This window comes from Syngnathoides biaculeatus, chromosome 18 (genome assembly GCF_019802595.1).
Source record: "Syngnathoides biaculeatus isolate LvHL_M chromosome 18, ASM1980259v1, whole genome shotgun sequence".
NCBI lineage: Eukaryota > Metazoa > Chordata > Actinopteri > Syngnathiformes > Syngnathidae > Syngnathoides > Syngnathoides biaculeatus.
In genome coordinates, this window is record NC_084657.1 from 673,151 (window position 1) to 688,245 (window position 15,095).

Below are 15,095 nucleotides of genomic sequence, written 5' to 3' on the forward strand. Positions count from 1 at the left end.
ATAAAATTGTCGCTGCTGGTTCCAAAAAAAAAAAAAAATGTACAGTGGATTTTGACATACTTGTCAGTTTAGCGCTCACAGATTCAGTCAACTACATTTTTACATGAAAGCGCAACCGCGACGCCATCACCACGCTCCTCTTTGGACTTTTCTCCGCTGAGCCGTGCGGCGCATCCTCGCCACCAGGAAGGAGGACATCCGCAGACAGTCCGGCAGCAGCACCCCGACGGCGAAACTCTGCAGCGGGACAGCAAAACTGGGATGAAGACGTCGGGGTTGGGCGGGGCGACCCGCGCGTCGGCGCCGACCTGCAGCGCGTGCAGCAGGCAGCCGTTGGTGTGGCTGGCGTATCCCACGGTGTTCAAGGCCTCTCGCGCGAAGGCGGCGGCGCTCTTCACGCAGACGCCGCTTTTCATTTTGGTCATGTTGGTGGAGACCAGGAAGGGCGCCACGCACTGCGGGGAAAACGTCGGCGCCACGTCAGGTCAAACGGGCCGCGGGGTTGTGACCTCCGCTTCTTCAAAATGCTCTGTTGCCTATGCTGAGGTGAGTTGAAGTAGCTCGACTTGGACGAGGAAAAAAAAGGGGCCGCTTCTGGCACCGACTGATAGTTGAAGTAAGTTGAGGAGCTTCCTGTAGGAAAAAGCACCTGCTCGTTTGTTTACCTGGACCGTAATCCCGTCCGCCTTGTACTCAGCATGCAAACACTGCGAGAAATACGTCACGAACGCCTGCAAAAGAAAGAAGGGGAAAAAAAAAAAAAAAAAAAGCCCAAATGGCGGACGGAGCTCGAAACAGACAAAACGGCGGGAGCCGGACGGGCGTCACCTTGGTGGCGGAGTAAAGCGCCAACAGAGGTTGCGGGTGGATTCCCGCTTGCGAGGAAATGTTGACGATCAGCCCGCTCCGCCTGCGGCCCCCCCGCCCCCCACAGGGGAAAGCAAGCGTTCCGTTATTAGCCGTCTGGCGCCATGACAGCGGGCGCTTGTTAGCCTACCTGTCCAGCATGCCGGGCAGGACTAATCTCGTCGTCTGAGATGAGGAAGGAAAAAAGAAACTTGGTGGAAATGGCAGATAGGCCCAAGGGGGCGACTTTTCGCCTCGCGACTTCTTACTTGAGCAACAGACAGCGTGTTACAGTTGAGAACTTCTGTGATTTTCTGATGACGACAACACGCAGGAGTGAGGGGCGCGGACGACAAAATACTTGGACTACCGAGCCCAAAAACATACCTGTTCAGCATTTGGAATTTCCAGGAAGGAGGCAAAATCGTCAGAGTAGGACATTGCCACGTTGTTCACTGCCGAGCACACGTTAGTCATTGCGGACTCTTCAACTCCAACTCACAATTCGGATTCGAGTCCCCATTTGGCATCCAAACAAAAAGCGCAGTGGACCTTTTCCGACCCGGATCATCAGACAGCCGCATCGTCTGGACACGCCCCTCTCGCCGCCGCAACGCAGCTTGGGAAAGTTAACGCCACAAGGAAAATGCTCCTCGGATGCACTCGGGGAAACGTGCAGGTCATTTCCCAAAGCCTCAAACGCAGTTGAGGAAGTGGCTGCGGCGGATTAAGGCAAATGTAAATGTAAATATCAACAAAGACGAGGCTAAGGGAGGGACTTTCACTTTCACCTGCCGAACCAAGCGTGTTCGTGATACGTAAACGCGACAGAAATGTCAATTTGCCTTTTTGGATCATATCGCCATTTTGAAAGCTCGCGCGGGACTGAAGGTCGGCGTCGGAAAGGTCCATTTTTGAGTTCCTGAATCTTTTCTGCAGGTTTCTCGTCATCTGCGCTGACGCAGATGACGAGAAACCAAACCAAAACAAGGAACGAGGAGTCTCGTGTTGCTAAGCAACAAGCAGTTGCCCGCCAAAAGCCGCTTTGCGCCTTATGAGAAATGTCAAAGAGGCAATTTTGATTTTGGCCACTTTCGCGAATCCTCGCGGAATAGAGAGAAAATATGCCGGATTTCCACCGCAGGTCTCCTTACCCAGAATTCCGATCTCCAGGCCGTGCAGTCGGCGGGCGATGACGGGGTAGATGTCGGGGCCGCGCGTGAAGTCCACCCGGATGCTGAGGGTCTTGCGACCGTGCTGACGCTCTGCGCGACACAACGTTTCACACGTGCCTGATCAAAACTTCAACCATTTGGGATTTTGCATTTTGTTTTTTCTCTAGTCCGCTGACCGATCTCTTGGGCCAGAAGTCGAAGCTTCTCGTCGCATCGGCTCACCAGAACCACGTCCACGCCCCTCCTCGCCAGCTGAAGGCGGGAAAGTCACATGCACACGCACACAATTCCAATAAATGACGATCGTACTGCTGCTCTTTTTTTTTTTGGGGGGGGGGGGGGGGGGGGCTGGTATTTTCCCCAAACCTCACCTCCGTCGCGTACGCTTTCCCGATGCCAGACGTGGCTCCGGTGACGACTGCGGGAGAGATTACGAGAAATGTTAGAAGGGACTTTTGGAAAGCCGGGAAAAGATTCAGAAGCGCAACAGCCAAAGTCGTCGCTGTACCTGCCCACTGGCCGTAAGTCCTCAGATCCACCCGCCAGAACTCCGACAAGATGAACTCTCGGAATCCGCGGCAACATTTCCACGCCAATTTTGCGGAGTACAAAATGAACGTCAGGCCGCCAAAAATGATCAGCGCGTCAGTCCAATGCATTTTTTTCCCCTTTTTTCCTGCGCAGTCAACAACAAAAGGCGTTCCCAACAGAAGTCCAGTGAGAAGGACCACACCGGTATTTATGTGGGGCGACACCTGCACGTGCTCCTCCCTCGCGTGTGCTTTTCGGGTCGGGGTCTACTTGAACGTACCCAAACAAAGTCTCGGACGGAGGGTCCTCGTTTCCCATGACGCAACGCAGCGGTTCATAATCGCCGTTGTGAAAAAGCAAATGGAAGAGATAAGCGCGCCGACATCACAGTGACATCATCCATTTGAGCGGGAGGCCGTCTAATCGGAACAGATTGGAGAAGACGTTTCGTTGACTTCCCAAAAAACAGACGGTCCGTCCGTCCGTCCGTCCGTCCGTTTTCGATTCGTTTTTTTTTTTTTTTTGCAATCTGCCCGGCTGACATCAGCAGACGGAAAGCATCCTCCCCATTCCTGCCGAGCGACCAACCTACATTGATAAGCCCGATTACACGTTGCAATGATAATGCGTGTGATAGGCTCACGGGAAGGGAAAAAAAAAGTTCCAAAAAGTCGTGTCTCCCAGCAGACAGTGACCAAAAAAAGAACTAAACGAAGGTTCAACCCGGGAAACTGAACTTGTTCAGAATGAGGGGTAGCTTCAACGGCTTGGATGGAAGTATGGAACAGCACACGAGGGAATTGTTTCCGGTCTATCTGTGTTGCTCCGCTGTTTGTCGTCCGAGATCTCTGAACACTGTGAAACGGACGGTATTCATTAGCCCTTCTTTTGTCTTTTACGTTGTTTGTTAGCATTGAGCTAAATGGCTGGAAACTCATGCATCAAAGTTTGTTTTTCGAGTAACTTTGTACATTGATTTTGACAGTAAACTTCAGCTGTTCGCAATCTCCTCGCCCATTGCCACGACGTGCTCGCATTTCAAAAAATAAAAGAGACGTCTGAAGGGTGGCTCGTCTCTCGCAAATGTCGGAATGGGTTTTTGTCACCCCAAGCGGGGCAAGCGTTAGACAAAACGGATGAAAGGATGCATATTCTGGACAGTTGCTTTTATTTGCTGGGAGGCCACAGAAACCAAAGTCCTCCTCAGAAAGGCCCGAAGAAGACGACTATCGGCCACTAGAGGGAGCCACAGGCAGCCCCGAATTTGTGACCGCGATAGGTCACGAAGGGGAGGATGTGACGCAGGTTCCAAGGTGGGGAGCGCAAATGTTGAAAGGCGGGACACGCAGGCCCAAAAATAGTTTGACTTTTTTGTGGTACTGACCAGTCGGCATGTCGACAGAAGTCATCTGCACGCTGCCGGATGACGTCGTCAACTCCGATTTCATTCTCTACTTCTTTGCTTTCAGACCGTCCAATTTAAACGTCAATTTGTACCGACAAATAAAAATGAACATTTCCATCAAAATGAAAAGAAACAACGTAGGCACGGAGAGAGAGAGAGAGAGAGAGAGAGAGAGAAAAAATATGACCGAAATATGAAAGCAACCAACAACACGTGCACTCACCTTGACAGAAAAAAAAAAAGAGACGCCTGGCCACGCATTTCTTTACCAAGACCGGTCGCAACAATCTTTATTCGCTCGTGTAATTAAGTGAGGTGGTTGAGGGGTCAAATGTCAAGGCCGCTGTCCTTGATCGACTCCTGGCGGCGACAAACCTCCTGGGAGAAAATTGGAAATTGCCGGCGGGATGTTGGAGTTAGTGCAACTGGTCGTGCGACGCGCGAGCAGGCCCAACAAACACCGGCCGGGATCGGGATTTCACGCAGGACAAACAGTTGATTCCGAGGCTACGGGAAGTCGACGGGTGCTGGAGGCCGCCGCCGTCATTTCGGGCCCAAGCTGCTCGCTCTTCGCTGGGCGAGGCCGACTCGACTTTCCGTCGGTGGCGTCGGGCGTGTCGCTAAGAGGCTTGCGGCCAGCGAGATGAGTTCGGCGCAGCCTCCCCTCGCTAATCGCATTACTGCAGCGAGGCAGCCATCAGTGTGCAAGTCATTGGGGTGGGGGTGGGGGGTGGGGGGGTTCTTCATTTAAACCGCTGCACCACCTTCCACCTGCTCATGCTCCGTTTTAGCCCGTTTCCAAAACGGGGAGTTCCCCCCACCACCGTCACATTTGCGGAGAAACGGCTCGCGGCAGACCGACAGCGCCCGACCTCGGCCATTTATTTTTGGTCAGGTGGAGGGGAGGTTACGTTGTCTGGCGGTCAGTTTGAATCCGGGCTGCGCCCCCCCCCCCCGTGCTCACATTTTCGTCCCTTGTTGTTGTTATTTTAAACCAAATGAGAAGACGCACGATGGAACAAAGAGGGATGGACTTCTTGAAGAGTTTGCGGCTGTGGCGTCGATGGCCTTTTGAATCTTCCTTTTTCTTTGAGATTTTTTTCTCCTTTTGAAGATGAAAATGAGTCCGAGTGAGGCTTCCCAGTCACCTCTAGTTGATACTTCATCTCATAATTGTCGTGAAAATTGGGTTCGGGTGCCTGAGTGCAAAAACAGGTTCAAAATTGGGGGTCAGCTCAATCGCCGCCAGCGAGAGCGATAACGACGACGACGGCTGAACGCGCCCCACCCCAGACCAACTTTCACCTCTTCTCCTTGAGACCTCCCCCCCGCTCTTCCCACACGAGGTTGGATTAAAAGCTAAAGAAGGCTGAGAAGTCAGAGCTTGAACGTCCTCCCCAGCGCTTGGCATTTTGCTCTCGGCTGTTACAGCGTCTGCTGTCTACTCCGCATTTATTTTTATTATTATTATTGTTTTTTTTTTCCCAAAATTTGCTCATGCATCGTCTGAGATTCGCGGAGGGTCCCGGTCCTCGCCTGGGGGAGCGTCAAGGGACAGGAGGTTTAACAAACGAAGATATGGAGATGTGACTGTATTTCGGTGCAGGAACCTTTTTTTTTTTTTTTGGTTGGTTTTCTTTTCCCCCTTGAACCGCACGTGACATTTGCGGCAATAGCTGGAAAAGTTCTGCCGTCGGGATGGGCTGCGACTTTGACGTGGAGCCTCGATGGAAAGAAGCAATCCAGGTGAGATCAAACTGACGACGGCAAAGTCCGGACTTATCGCCTTAAGAACCGGCTCGCAACTGATATGTTTGTCACGTGAAAAATCTTGTCCATTTCTACATACGAATGAAATCGGTCGCGCTGCTCGAAACGCAAGCAAATTGTTCGCATTTGAGCGTGATCAGGTCGCTTAATAAACATTTCCGGACAGCCGATGAAAAATGAAAAGCGCGCTTTCAGGAAGGTGGCGACTTTTTAAGTGGGTTAGTCTGAGCGACTCTTTGGGTGGATTTACCCGCTCAAACCTTGCGGCGCTAATAGGCTTGCTAAGTAATTCTGCATCGGGAACGTCACCGTAGGGACGGTGTTCCCGAGATTTTCCCCTTCAAAGTCTTCAAAGATTATCTATCTATGAGTGTCACCGATGTTATCCCCCCACCCCCCCATCACATCCCTGACACTCTAAAAAAAAGAACAGGATGGGGACCCCAAACCTTCCTTCCCAACACTAAATCGCGGTACAGGAAAGAAAAGCTAACCGGGAAGAAGACATTCGGGGAAAAAAAAAAACACACACACACAACACCGTCCACGTAGTGTCATTCCTCGCAGCAAACGTCACAAGGCATGCTGGGAAGTCCGGCCCCCCACACGAGTTTCTTCCTCGGTACATTTGGAACTGGACTATTGCGGTCGTCTCCGAAGACCTTTCATCCCTCATCTCGAGCAGGCTTCATCGGGTCATGCGCAAGGCTCGCTATGACGCCGCTACTGGGCCGGAAACCGGATGACAATATTTGGAGGCCTGCCGGTGGGATGGGAGGCAAAAGGTCTTCTACGGCAAGCGGAACAGTCCAGTTGCGAATGAAACGAATGAAATGAGAAAATTTTGATGTCAATCGTTCCCACGTACTTTCCTGTCGCCCTGAGGCAGTGGTGGCTCGGAGTTGCGTCCACATCCGTCCATCTTAGGACTTGAGGACCGCTGAGTGCCGAGGGAGGCCGCCCGCCGTCGCAGGTCCAGACCACACTCGCCATTTCCCCGCGAGGACGGAGGAGAAGCCGTCCGGGCCCATGGCGGGTCGCAGAGACCCCCGTTTCCTGCGTAAGCTCTCCTACCACCCTCGATGGCGGAGCAAGCCATTAAAAGCCAGGAGGAAAAGACGTGGCACGTGGGCTCCCGGTCTCTTCAGCTCCGCGTCCACATCGTCACGGTTAAAACCGCAGTTGCCGCTGTCCCCGGTGCGGCGTCATCAGAGCTGTTGGGCGTGCTGGCTTTTAATGCCCTTGCTCCTGATCTCATCCCTACCTTGTCAGGCCTGGGCAACCACCTTCACGGTGGCCCTGGTGGGACCCTGGACTTGTGACCACTTTTACTCCAAAGCCTTGGCCGACACGGCGGCCCGCCTGGCCACCGCGCGCATCAACAAGGACCCCCACCTTAACAAAGGCTACTGGTACGACTACACGCTGATCAACGAAGACTGCAAGTCATCCCGTGCCATGGCTCGCTTCGCCGAGCTGGAGGGATACGGCGCGGCCTTCCTCGGGCCGGCCAACCCGGCGTACTGCTCTTCGGCCGCTTTGTACGCCAAAGAGTGGGACGTCGGAATTCTCTCCTGGAGCTGCCTGAGAGCGAGCACGGGAGAAGGAGGGATGTATACCACGTTCCTGCGCCCGCAACCGTTGTCTTCACGCGTCCTCTTCACGGTGCTGCGCTACTTCCGGTGGGCCCACGTGGCCGTCGTCTCGGAGGAGGGCGACATCTGGGAGGCCACTGGAATGGAGCTGGCGTCCTCTCTCAGGGCCATGGGCCTGCCCGTCAAGCCCGTGGTCACCATGGAGGCGGGCGAGGACGGGCCGAGGAAGGCCTTGACGCGAGTGCGGGAAACCGATCGGGTTCGAGGTGAGCTGCTTCGCTCCCCTCGTCAAAACGCTCGACTGCGACAACCTGCTCACGAGCGCGTTTTCTCTCCACAGTGATCATTATGTGCATGCCTTCGGTTCTGATCGGCGGCCAAGCGCAGTACCGACTTCTGCTGTCGGCTTTAGCCATGCGAATGATCGACCGCGGCTACGTCTTCATCCCCTACGACACGCTGCTTTACTCTCTTCCGTACAACGACGCGTCCTACTCCGCGCTGGGCAACGACAGCAGGCTGCGGAAAGCCTACGACGGGGTGCTCACCGTCACCATGGACTCTGGAGACCGCAACTTTTACCAGGCCTTCAAAGAGGCCCAGGACAGCTACGAAATCCGCAGCAGCGCCGCGGCAGAGAACGTGAGAACGTCTGAACGTCTTTCGGGAAGCGCATTTCCTGCTCACGCCGGTCTGCCTCTCTAGGTTTCTCCCTTCTTTGGCTCCATCTACAACATGATGTATTACGTCGCGATGGCCGCCGAGCAGGCCCGCGGAAACGGCGGCCGTTGGGTGACCGGCGAGATCCTGGGCTCCAGCGAGGGCGGCTTCGAATTCGAGGGCTTCAACCAGCGCTTGAGGGCCGGCAGGAACGGCGAAGGCATGCAGGCTCGCTACGTCGTGCTGGACTACAGCGGCATGGGCAACTCTCTGTACTCCACTCACGTTCTGGAGGCCGCGCACACAGACGGCAGGATCGGAGGCTTGAAATATTTGGGTCGCTCCATCCATTTTGCGGGCAGTACCCCGTACACGGATTCCAGTTGTTGGTTCAGTCCTTATTTTGCCTGCAGCGGAGGTGAGTGGCGGGGGCAGCCTCATTGCCGGAGACCTGACGAGACGCACGGTAGCAGTAGTAGTGAACGCCCGCCTTGTCTTCCCGCCCGTAGGAGCGGATTCCGCTACGATCTTCTTGTTCTTCCTCTTCGCCGTGGCGGTTGCTGGCGCCGTCAACGTCGTCATTCATTTCAAGTATGCGCACCGGAAAATTCTCATTCAGGCTCGTGTGGTGACGTACGGCCGTGGCAAATTTTATGACACTACCCTGCTTTTCTTCAACTTCTTGTGCAATGACAAGAAAACGTGAAATGGTTAAAATTGGCGCCACAGTTGATTTTGGCTATTTTCCAGAAAATCCCGGGAAATGGCAAGACATCATCACTTTTTCTCTTGTCAGGATCACATTTGTCCCCCAAAAAGTACCCATGCACTATGTAGCAGGCGTTCAAATGAGCCGTGAACCTACGTCTACACTTTCACATTTGTCTATGTTTTACGTCCAGGAGGAGCGGCAGAGTGGGCTTTACCTTTGGCAACGGCGGCGCCGGGTCCGCCAAAGTACTCCTGACTCTGGATGACCTGGTTTTCATTAACACACAAATCAGCAAAAGGGTCAGTTTTCACATTGTTTTGGCGACTTTTGACCTTTGCAATTCAACGCGCGGCCATTAAGCGGCCCAAAAGACGTAACGTCACAGAATTGCCGCCTGACAAGAAGTTGGAACCCTTTCCCTGGATCGACTTCAGCTTGTTGAGCATTAAAGTCTCACGGCTGTGCCATGGATAGCGTGAAAATATGCTATTCGCCATCACGACGGCCATAGACTGGTGTCGAACGGCAGTCGCTGCCGGGCAGCAATTTTGCGACACCGCGCCAATGCCGACTAGCAAAAATTTGACCAAGGAAATGATACGCTTGGAAGAGCTACAAAGGGTCAAATTCTGACGAACCTCACGTCTGTCTGAAGGATACGTGGAATGAAATTGAAAAACAAACAAACAAAAAGCTTGCTGTGACTTTTCCTTGGTTTTGTGATGTCTACAATTTGCTGCTAATGACGCAAATTATTGCGAGCAGAAGCTGAATGATGAAAGCATCATGAAAAGTCAGCTGGATATGAAGACGCCTCAGCACTCCGTGTCCGGTCGCAGTTATTTGGCGTCGACACCAGACAGCTCCAACGTTGCAGTATTTGAAGTGAGTTGGACCTGGAATTTGCGTCGGTGGAGATGTTTTTGCCCACGTTTGTTGTTGTTTTGCTTTCTCTAAATTTCAGGGCGATTGGGTTTGGTTGAAGAAAGGCCCCCCGGGAGCCGTATCAAGCATCAATAGCAGCACAGAATCCGTCTTCGTCAAGGTCAGTTTTTCAGGGAATGACGAGGACTTTCTGATTTGAGTTCTCTTTCATTCGTCTCGCCAATTCTGGCAGCTCCGAGACATGAGGCACGAGAATCTCAATCTGTTCTTGGGACTGTTCTACGATTCTGGCATTTTCGGAGTGGTGACGGAACACTGCTCCAGAGGCAGCTTGGAGGACCTGCTCACCAACGAGGACGTCCGTCTTGACTGGATGTTCAAGTCGTCCCTGCTGATGGATCTCGTTCGGGTACTGCGAAAAGAAAACTGCCCCCTTTGCGCTTGACGTGCACTTTTTTTCCCCAACGGTCTCGCGTGACTCGTTGTCTCGAAAGGGAATGAAGTACTTGCACAACCGAGGAATCGTCCACGGGCGCCTCAAATCCCGAAACTGCGTGGTGGACGGCCGCTTTGTCCTGAAGGTGACCGATTACGGCTTCAATGAACTTCTCAGTTCCCAGAACATCAGCACGGAGGAAGAAAAGCCCGAGGGTGAGCCAGCGTCAAGTGGTCTGTTTGCTTTTCGCTATTTCATTGTGACCGCGCGGGTTTGTTTCCGTCATTTGGACTCCAACGAAAAAAAGATCTGTTCTGGACGGCTCCTGAGCTTCTGCGCAGCGCTTCACTGAGGAGAAAGGGAACTTTCCCAGGGGACGTCTACAGCTTTTCCATCATCGCGCAGGAAGTCATTTCCCGCTCTGCGCCGTTTTGCACGCTGGACATGCCGCCCAAGGGTGAGTGGTACGGGTCTGACGCCAGATCCAGATCTGCTTTGGAGGGAGAATGTGCCCTTTTTTTCCTTGATTGTTTTGTGCATTTTGTAGCATTTCTTTGCAATTTGGACACAGAGTAGTGGGTCGATTGAGAACGAAATGTGCTGTATACGTAATGTCATTTCGTGATCCCTGAAGTTCTGTATTGTTTTGTTTTGTTTTGTTTTTTTAACCACAAGAGTCCAGGCATCATTTGAGTACACTGATAAAAGCAAGACATTCAATCTGCATGTGCGTCTCTCGACGTTATTGTTGATGTCAGCGTTGTCTGCGTGTTTTGGCAGAGATTATCAGCAAGGTCAAAGAGCCGCCTCCTTTGTGCCGGCCCAGCGTGTCCGTGGACCAGGCCCCCCTGGACGTCATCCAGGTCATGAAGCAGGCCTGGAGCGAAGAACCCGACAAGAGGCCCACATTTCACGATGTTTTCAAACAGGTGAAACTCCTCCGGACCGTCGTCGATTGTTGCGCCCGGCAGGAGTCTTTCCATTTCCGTTTCTCTTTCGTCTGAACAGTTGAAAAACATCACCAAAGGCAAGAAGACCAACATTATCGACTCAATGTTGCGCATGCTGGAGCAGTACTCCTCCAACTTGGAGGATCTGATCCGGGAGAGGACAGAGGAGCTGGAGGTGGAGAGACAAAAGACTGACCAACTGGTGGCTCAGATGTTGCCCAAGTCAGTGCGATTTATCGGCCTTTTATCGGAAATGAAGGAAGGGCGGCTCGGGGTCTTGGGGAAACCGAATCCATCAAGTTGCACGTGTGTCTCCCCCCCACCCCCTCCGCACTCCTCAGGTCTGTGGCCCAGGCGCTGAAGACCGGCAAGCCCGTCAAACCCGAGCACTTCAACGAGGTCACGCTCTATTTCAGCGACATCGTCGGCTTCACCACCATCTCGGCTCTCAGCGAGCCCATCGAAGTGGTCGACCTGCTGAACGACCTCTACACGCTGTTTGATGCCATCATCGGGCTGCACGACGTCTACAAGGTGAGCCAAGCCTCGCCTTGCCCGGACGCCCCCGCCTTACCGGCTTTCATCTCGGGGAGGGGTCTTCAGGTGGAAACTATCGGCGACGCGTACATGGTGGCCTCTGGAGTCCCCAACAGGAACGGCAACCGTCACGCGGCCGAGATGGCCAACATGTCCCTTGACATCCTCCACTGCATCGGCACCTTCAAGATGAGACACATGCCCGAATTGAAAGTCCGGATCCGGATCGGCTTGCACTCCGGTGAGCGAGGTTAGAAAATTGACGGCACTGGAGCGGCTGAGGGGACGCCGCTCGGTGTTAGGGCGAGGCTGACCGCCACCGTTTTCAAGATTGATCACGTCATTTCACAATTTGTATGCTTTCAAACTTGGCAGGCTTTTTCAAAGCTTTTCCTCGCTTTGCAGAAAATCAGACGCGTCCAAACACGCCGCAAGATTGCCGTCGCGGATGGAGAATTCACCTGTAAAAGGGACCCAACAAAAATGAGACTGAATCAAATTGGAAAGTTTGCTGCGGATAGTACAAGTTGCTAAGGAAAGGAGGTATTTTTACCTCCTTGATCCTCGTCTGGAGCTTATTCCTGGAAGAGTGAAGCACCATCTACTTAGGGTGCCGTCATCCAATTACCGCCCGCCCGCCCTCCAGTGCATTTCAATAAACGCACCTTTTCCCCACGTTTCCGTGATCTGACCACAATTGGAAAAAGTAACCGTTGAAGGCGCGTCTGACGGGCCCCGTCGTCTGTCTGCGCGCTTTCAGGCCCGGTGGTCGCAGGAGTCGTGGGCCTCACCATGCCTCGGTACTGCCTCTTCGGGGACACGGTCAACACGGCGTCCCGAATGGAGTCCACCGGCTTGCGTGAGTCTCTCCGACCGTACATCGCAACCTTTCTAGAAGAAGACGTCGCCAAGACTAAGACGGGCGTGCGCATGTCGCTTGAGGCTAAACGGGGCTTTAGGCGACGAGTCCTTTTTAATCCCTTAAGAGTATCAACACAATTAGAGGTCAACTCAGAGTTTTGCTGTAAATAACCAGGTATGCCCCGGCGACCTGACCCGGGCGCCGGGGATGAAGTACAAAAGGCGACGAAGCAAAACGCCCCGAGCGCGGCTCGTCCCGCGACAGGCCACGGATGAGCGTCATCCGGTCAAACTTGAATTTGTTTCGAGTGGAGGGGGGAGGGTACATCCTACATTTCCTAACATTCGTCTCACTTTTGACTCAGAAGGGCATATTTTGCGTTGAATTTTCTGATGAAACGGACATTGACTGCGTGTGTTGTGCAGCTTACAGAATACACGTCAACAGGACCACAGTAGACATCCTAAACGCTTTGAAACTGGGATACAAAATCCAAGTTCGAGGTCTGACGGAATTAAAGGTAAATTGGATCAAATGCACCCAATCGCTTGCACGGTCAGGATTTGGCCATCTTCTGTGCGACAGGGGAAAGGTGTGGAGAACACGTACTGGTTGGTGGGGAGGGAAGATTTCAAGAAAGCGCTGCCCATTCCACCGGACCTTCAAGGGTGAGGCACGCTGCGAGACACTGACCACCACCGCGTTTGGCAAATCCTGCTGTTGGCTTCGGGTTCACGGTGGACAATCCGGGGTTCCGATTCTGTGCTCAAAGCCAGTTCTTACAACCCTCCTCTAAAAGCCCGAGCCCGCATTCCGCCATTTTCAATGCGTTTCCTCAAAGTTTGGAGGCGTTAACGTCTCCGTTTCCGTCTCGTCTTCCAGCGGAAGCAACCACGGCATCGGCCTGGACGAAATCCCCCCCGACCGAAGGCAAAAGTTTCTGGATCGGCAGAAGAAGATGGGCTGAGCGCGACACGCCCCGGACGAGTTCGTGGGAAACAAGCGCAAATGGACTTGACAAAATATCACAATATGTCCCGTTAAGATTGAAAATGTGCGCCGCTAAATGTTTGTACTGCTGTTTATTGAATAGAAATCCTGCACAAACTCTTTGCACAAAGGTTTTCAGGCAAAGTTAGCGCTCCTCCTCAACCTTTGGGCTGCTGAAACTTTAGATGGGGGGGGGGGGGGGGGGTCACGGGCCACACTGTAGTTATGGTTTCCCTCAGATGGGCTGTGATGGGGCTGCAATATCTCAGTTTTATCGTTCACGATATGACAAATTGAAATTTTGAACAAGAATCATGGAAGCTGACACGTATTCTTGTCCTTCGCGGGCCACGTAAAATCATGTGGCGGGCCGGATCTGGCCCCCGGGTCTTGAGTTTGACACCTGCGCTTTAGCCATTGTCATTCATAATCATTGTCATTGTCGCGGGGAGCTTTTTTTTAATTTTATTTTGGCTCGAGGACATGTGACACGAAATGGGGGGCGGGGGGGTAAGGTAATAATAATCACAATGAATGACAATAAATATTTTGACTCACTCACTGCAATGCAGAGTCTCTTCTGAAATGGACTGTCCAAGATGTCAATTGATGCAAAAAGAATAAAGTCACGATTGGATTTTTTGGATCGGAAATCCAAATGAATGCATTTGTTATTTCAAAAGGTAGTCGCCGCCGTGCAGTGGCAACTGTTCCACATGACGGCACAATCGGTCTGGACAACAAATGCTGTTTCCTCGTGTCTGCCATCATTAGGGAGAGGGAGGGGAGGGCAGGGGAGGGGGGCACCAACCAAAACAAACTCGTTTCACCCCCCACGTCAGACCACGTCGTGTTCTGGTGTCCTGAAGCCGCCCTCGATGTTGACTGGCACCGGCTCAAACGTGCCAGTCTGGCAGGAAACGGTCAAGCCCACCACAGGCCCGACAAAAACACCCGGAAGCCGACGAAGCTCACTTTCACAATAAGACGACACGGGGGACGACGACGACGGCGACTTACAGGGAAGATTAGCTTCACATAATCCTGAACAGGATTTAACAAAATGGAACAGGAAAAAAAAAAAAGCAGCGTATGAATTTTCATTTGGAAACACATCAATATTTATTCCGATTATGTTCCTGAATGAAGAGATTCAATGTGCACTGAGCTGCTTTTTTTTTTTAGATGTCTTTCCATTTGGATTTAGTTTCTCCTTCCGCAGTGTCTGCAACGTGTCTCGTCGAGATTGAAATGCAAGCAGACTGATATTAATTTTGCCCCTTTTGTTAGTTTAACACTTGTGAATGGCGTCCACATCCAAATTGAAGGCGTCGCTTATTTTCCAGGGCGTGATCAATTAAGAGGATGGTTTAAATAAGAATACGGATTACGCTTGGACATTTCTGTTGTTCAGTTCCTTGTGAAAGATGAACGAGTTGTGGGAAAAGTAGTGGGATTTTGAACAGATGGGTGTGCGAGGGTGGCACGGACAACTTGTGAGGATACGCGGCTGGACGGATGGACGTGTGTGCTCAAAGCTTGAGCAAAGGTCAAATGAAGTTGACCTGCACAAGTGTATCTTGTCACCTGAAAGCCGAATATTGCGCTCACTTTGTAATTATTATTGGTTTGTTTTTTTTTTTTTTTTGGTAAATTGTTTGTGGATCCCCTGTGTGTAATGTCGTAGCAGAAAGCAGCCATTTCAGTGATTGTGCGTGGGGGGGGGCTGGCGCCCGCAGGT

General features: G+C 52.4%; 2 protein-coding genes across 5 annotated transcripts; one reads left to right on the plus strand and one right to left on the minus strand.

The window, feature by feature from the left end:
* Positions 1–15: 15 nt before the first annotated feature.
* hsd20b2 (hydroxysteroid (20-beta) dehydrogenase 2) lies at positions 16–2,941 on the minus strand. 4 transcript variants are annotated; one of them, XM_061802886.1, is made up of 12 exons: positions 2,833–2,941; positions 2,530–2,697; positions 2,393–2,439; positions 2,198–2,273; positions 2,001–2,111; positions 1,234–1,301; positions 1,116–1,160; positions 998–1,032; positions 829–910; positions 666–731; positions 309–455; positions 16–237 (listed from the first exon to the last, which is right to left on the minus strand). In XM_061802886.1, exons 1-12 carry the CDS (start codon positions 2,888–2,890, stop codon positions 127–129), a joined length of 1,014 nt encoding a protein of 337 aa, XP_061658870.1. In that variant the 5' UTR covers positions 2,891–2,941; the 3' UTR covers positions 16–126. The 4 variants fall into 4 exon arrangements, with proteins under 4 accessions (XP_061658870.1, XP_061658869.1, XP_061658872.1 ...); XM_061802885.1 differs by having other exon boundaries at positions 2,393–2,697; XM_061802888.1 differs by lacking the exons at positions 1,234–1,301; positions 2,833–2,941 and having other exon boundaries at positions 1,116–1,233; positions 2,530–2,715.
* Positions 2,942–5,593: 2,652 nt separating this feature from the next.
* gucy2d (guanylate cyclase 2D, retinal) lies at positions 5,594–13,386 on the plus strand. Its single transcript, XM_061803284.1, has 19 exons — positions 5,594–5,703; positions 6,617–7,588; positions 7,663–7,964; positions 8,028–8,400; positions 8,492–8,573; positions 8,885–8,993; positions 9,460–9,579; positions 9,659–9,739; positions 9,812–9,988; positions 10,074–10,230; positions 10,323–10,472; positions 10,796–10,944; positions 11,024–11,187; positions 11,307–11,499; positions 11,569–11,743; positions 12,263–12,361; positions 12,790–12,884; positions 12,950–13,032; positions 13,247–13,386. Exons 2-19 carry the CDS (start codon positions 6,757–6,759, stop codon positions 13,329–13,331), a joined length of 3,426 nt encoding a protein of 1,141 aa, XP_061659268.1. The 5' UTR covers positions 5,594–5,703; positions 6,617–6,756; the 3' UTR covers positions 13,332–13,386.
* Positions 13,387–15,095: the final 1,709 nt, after the last annotated feature.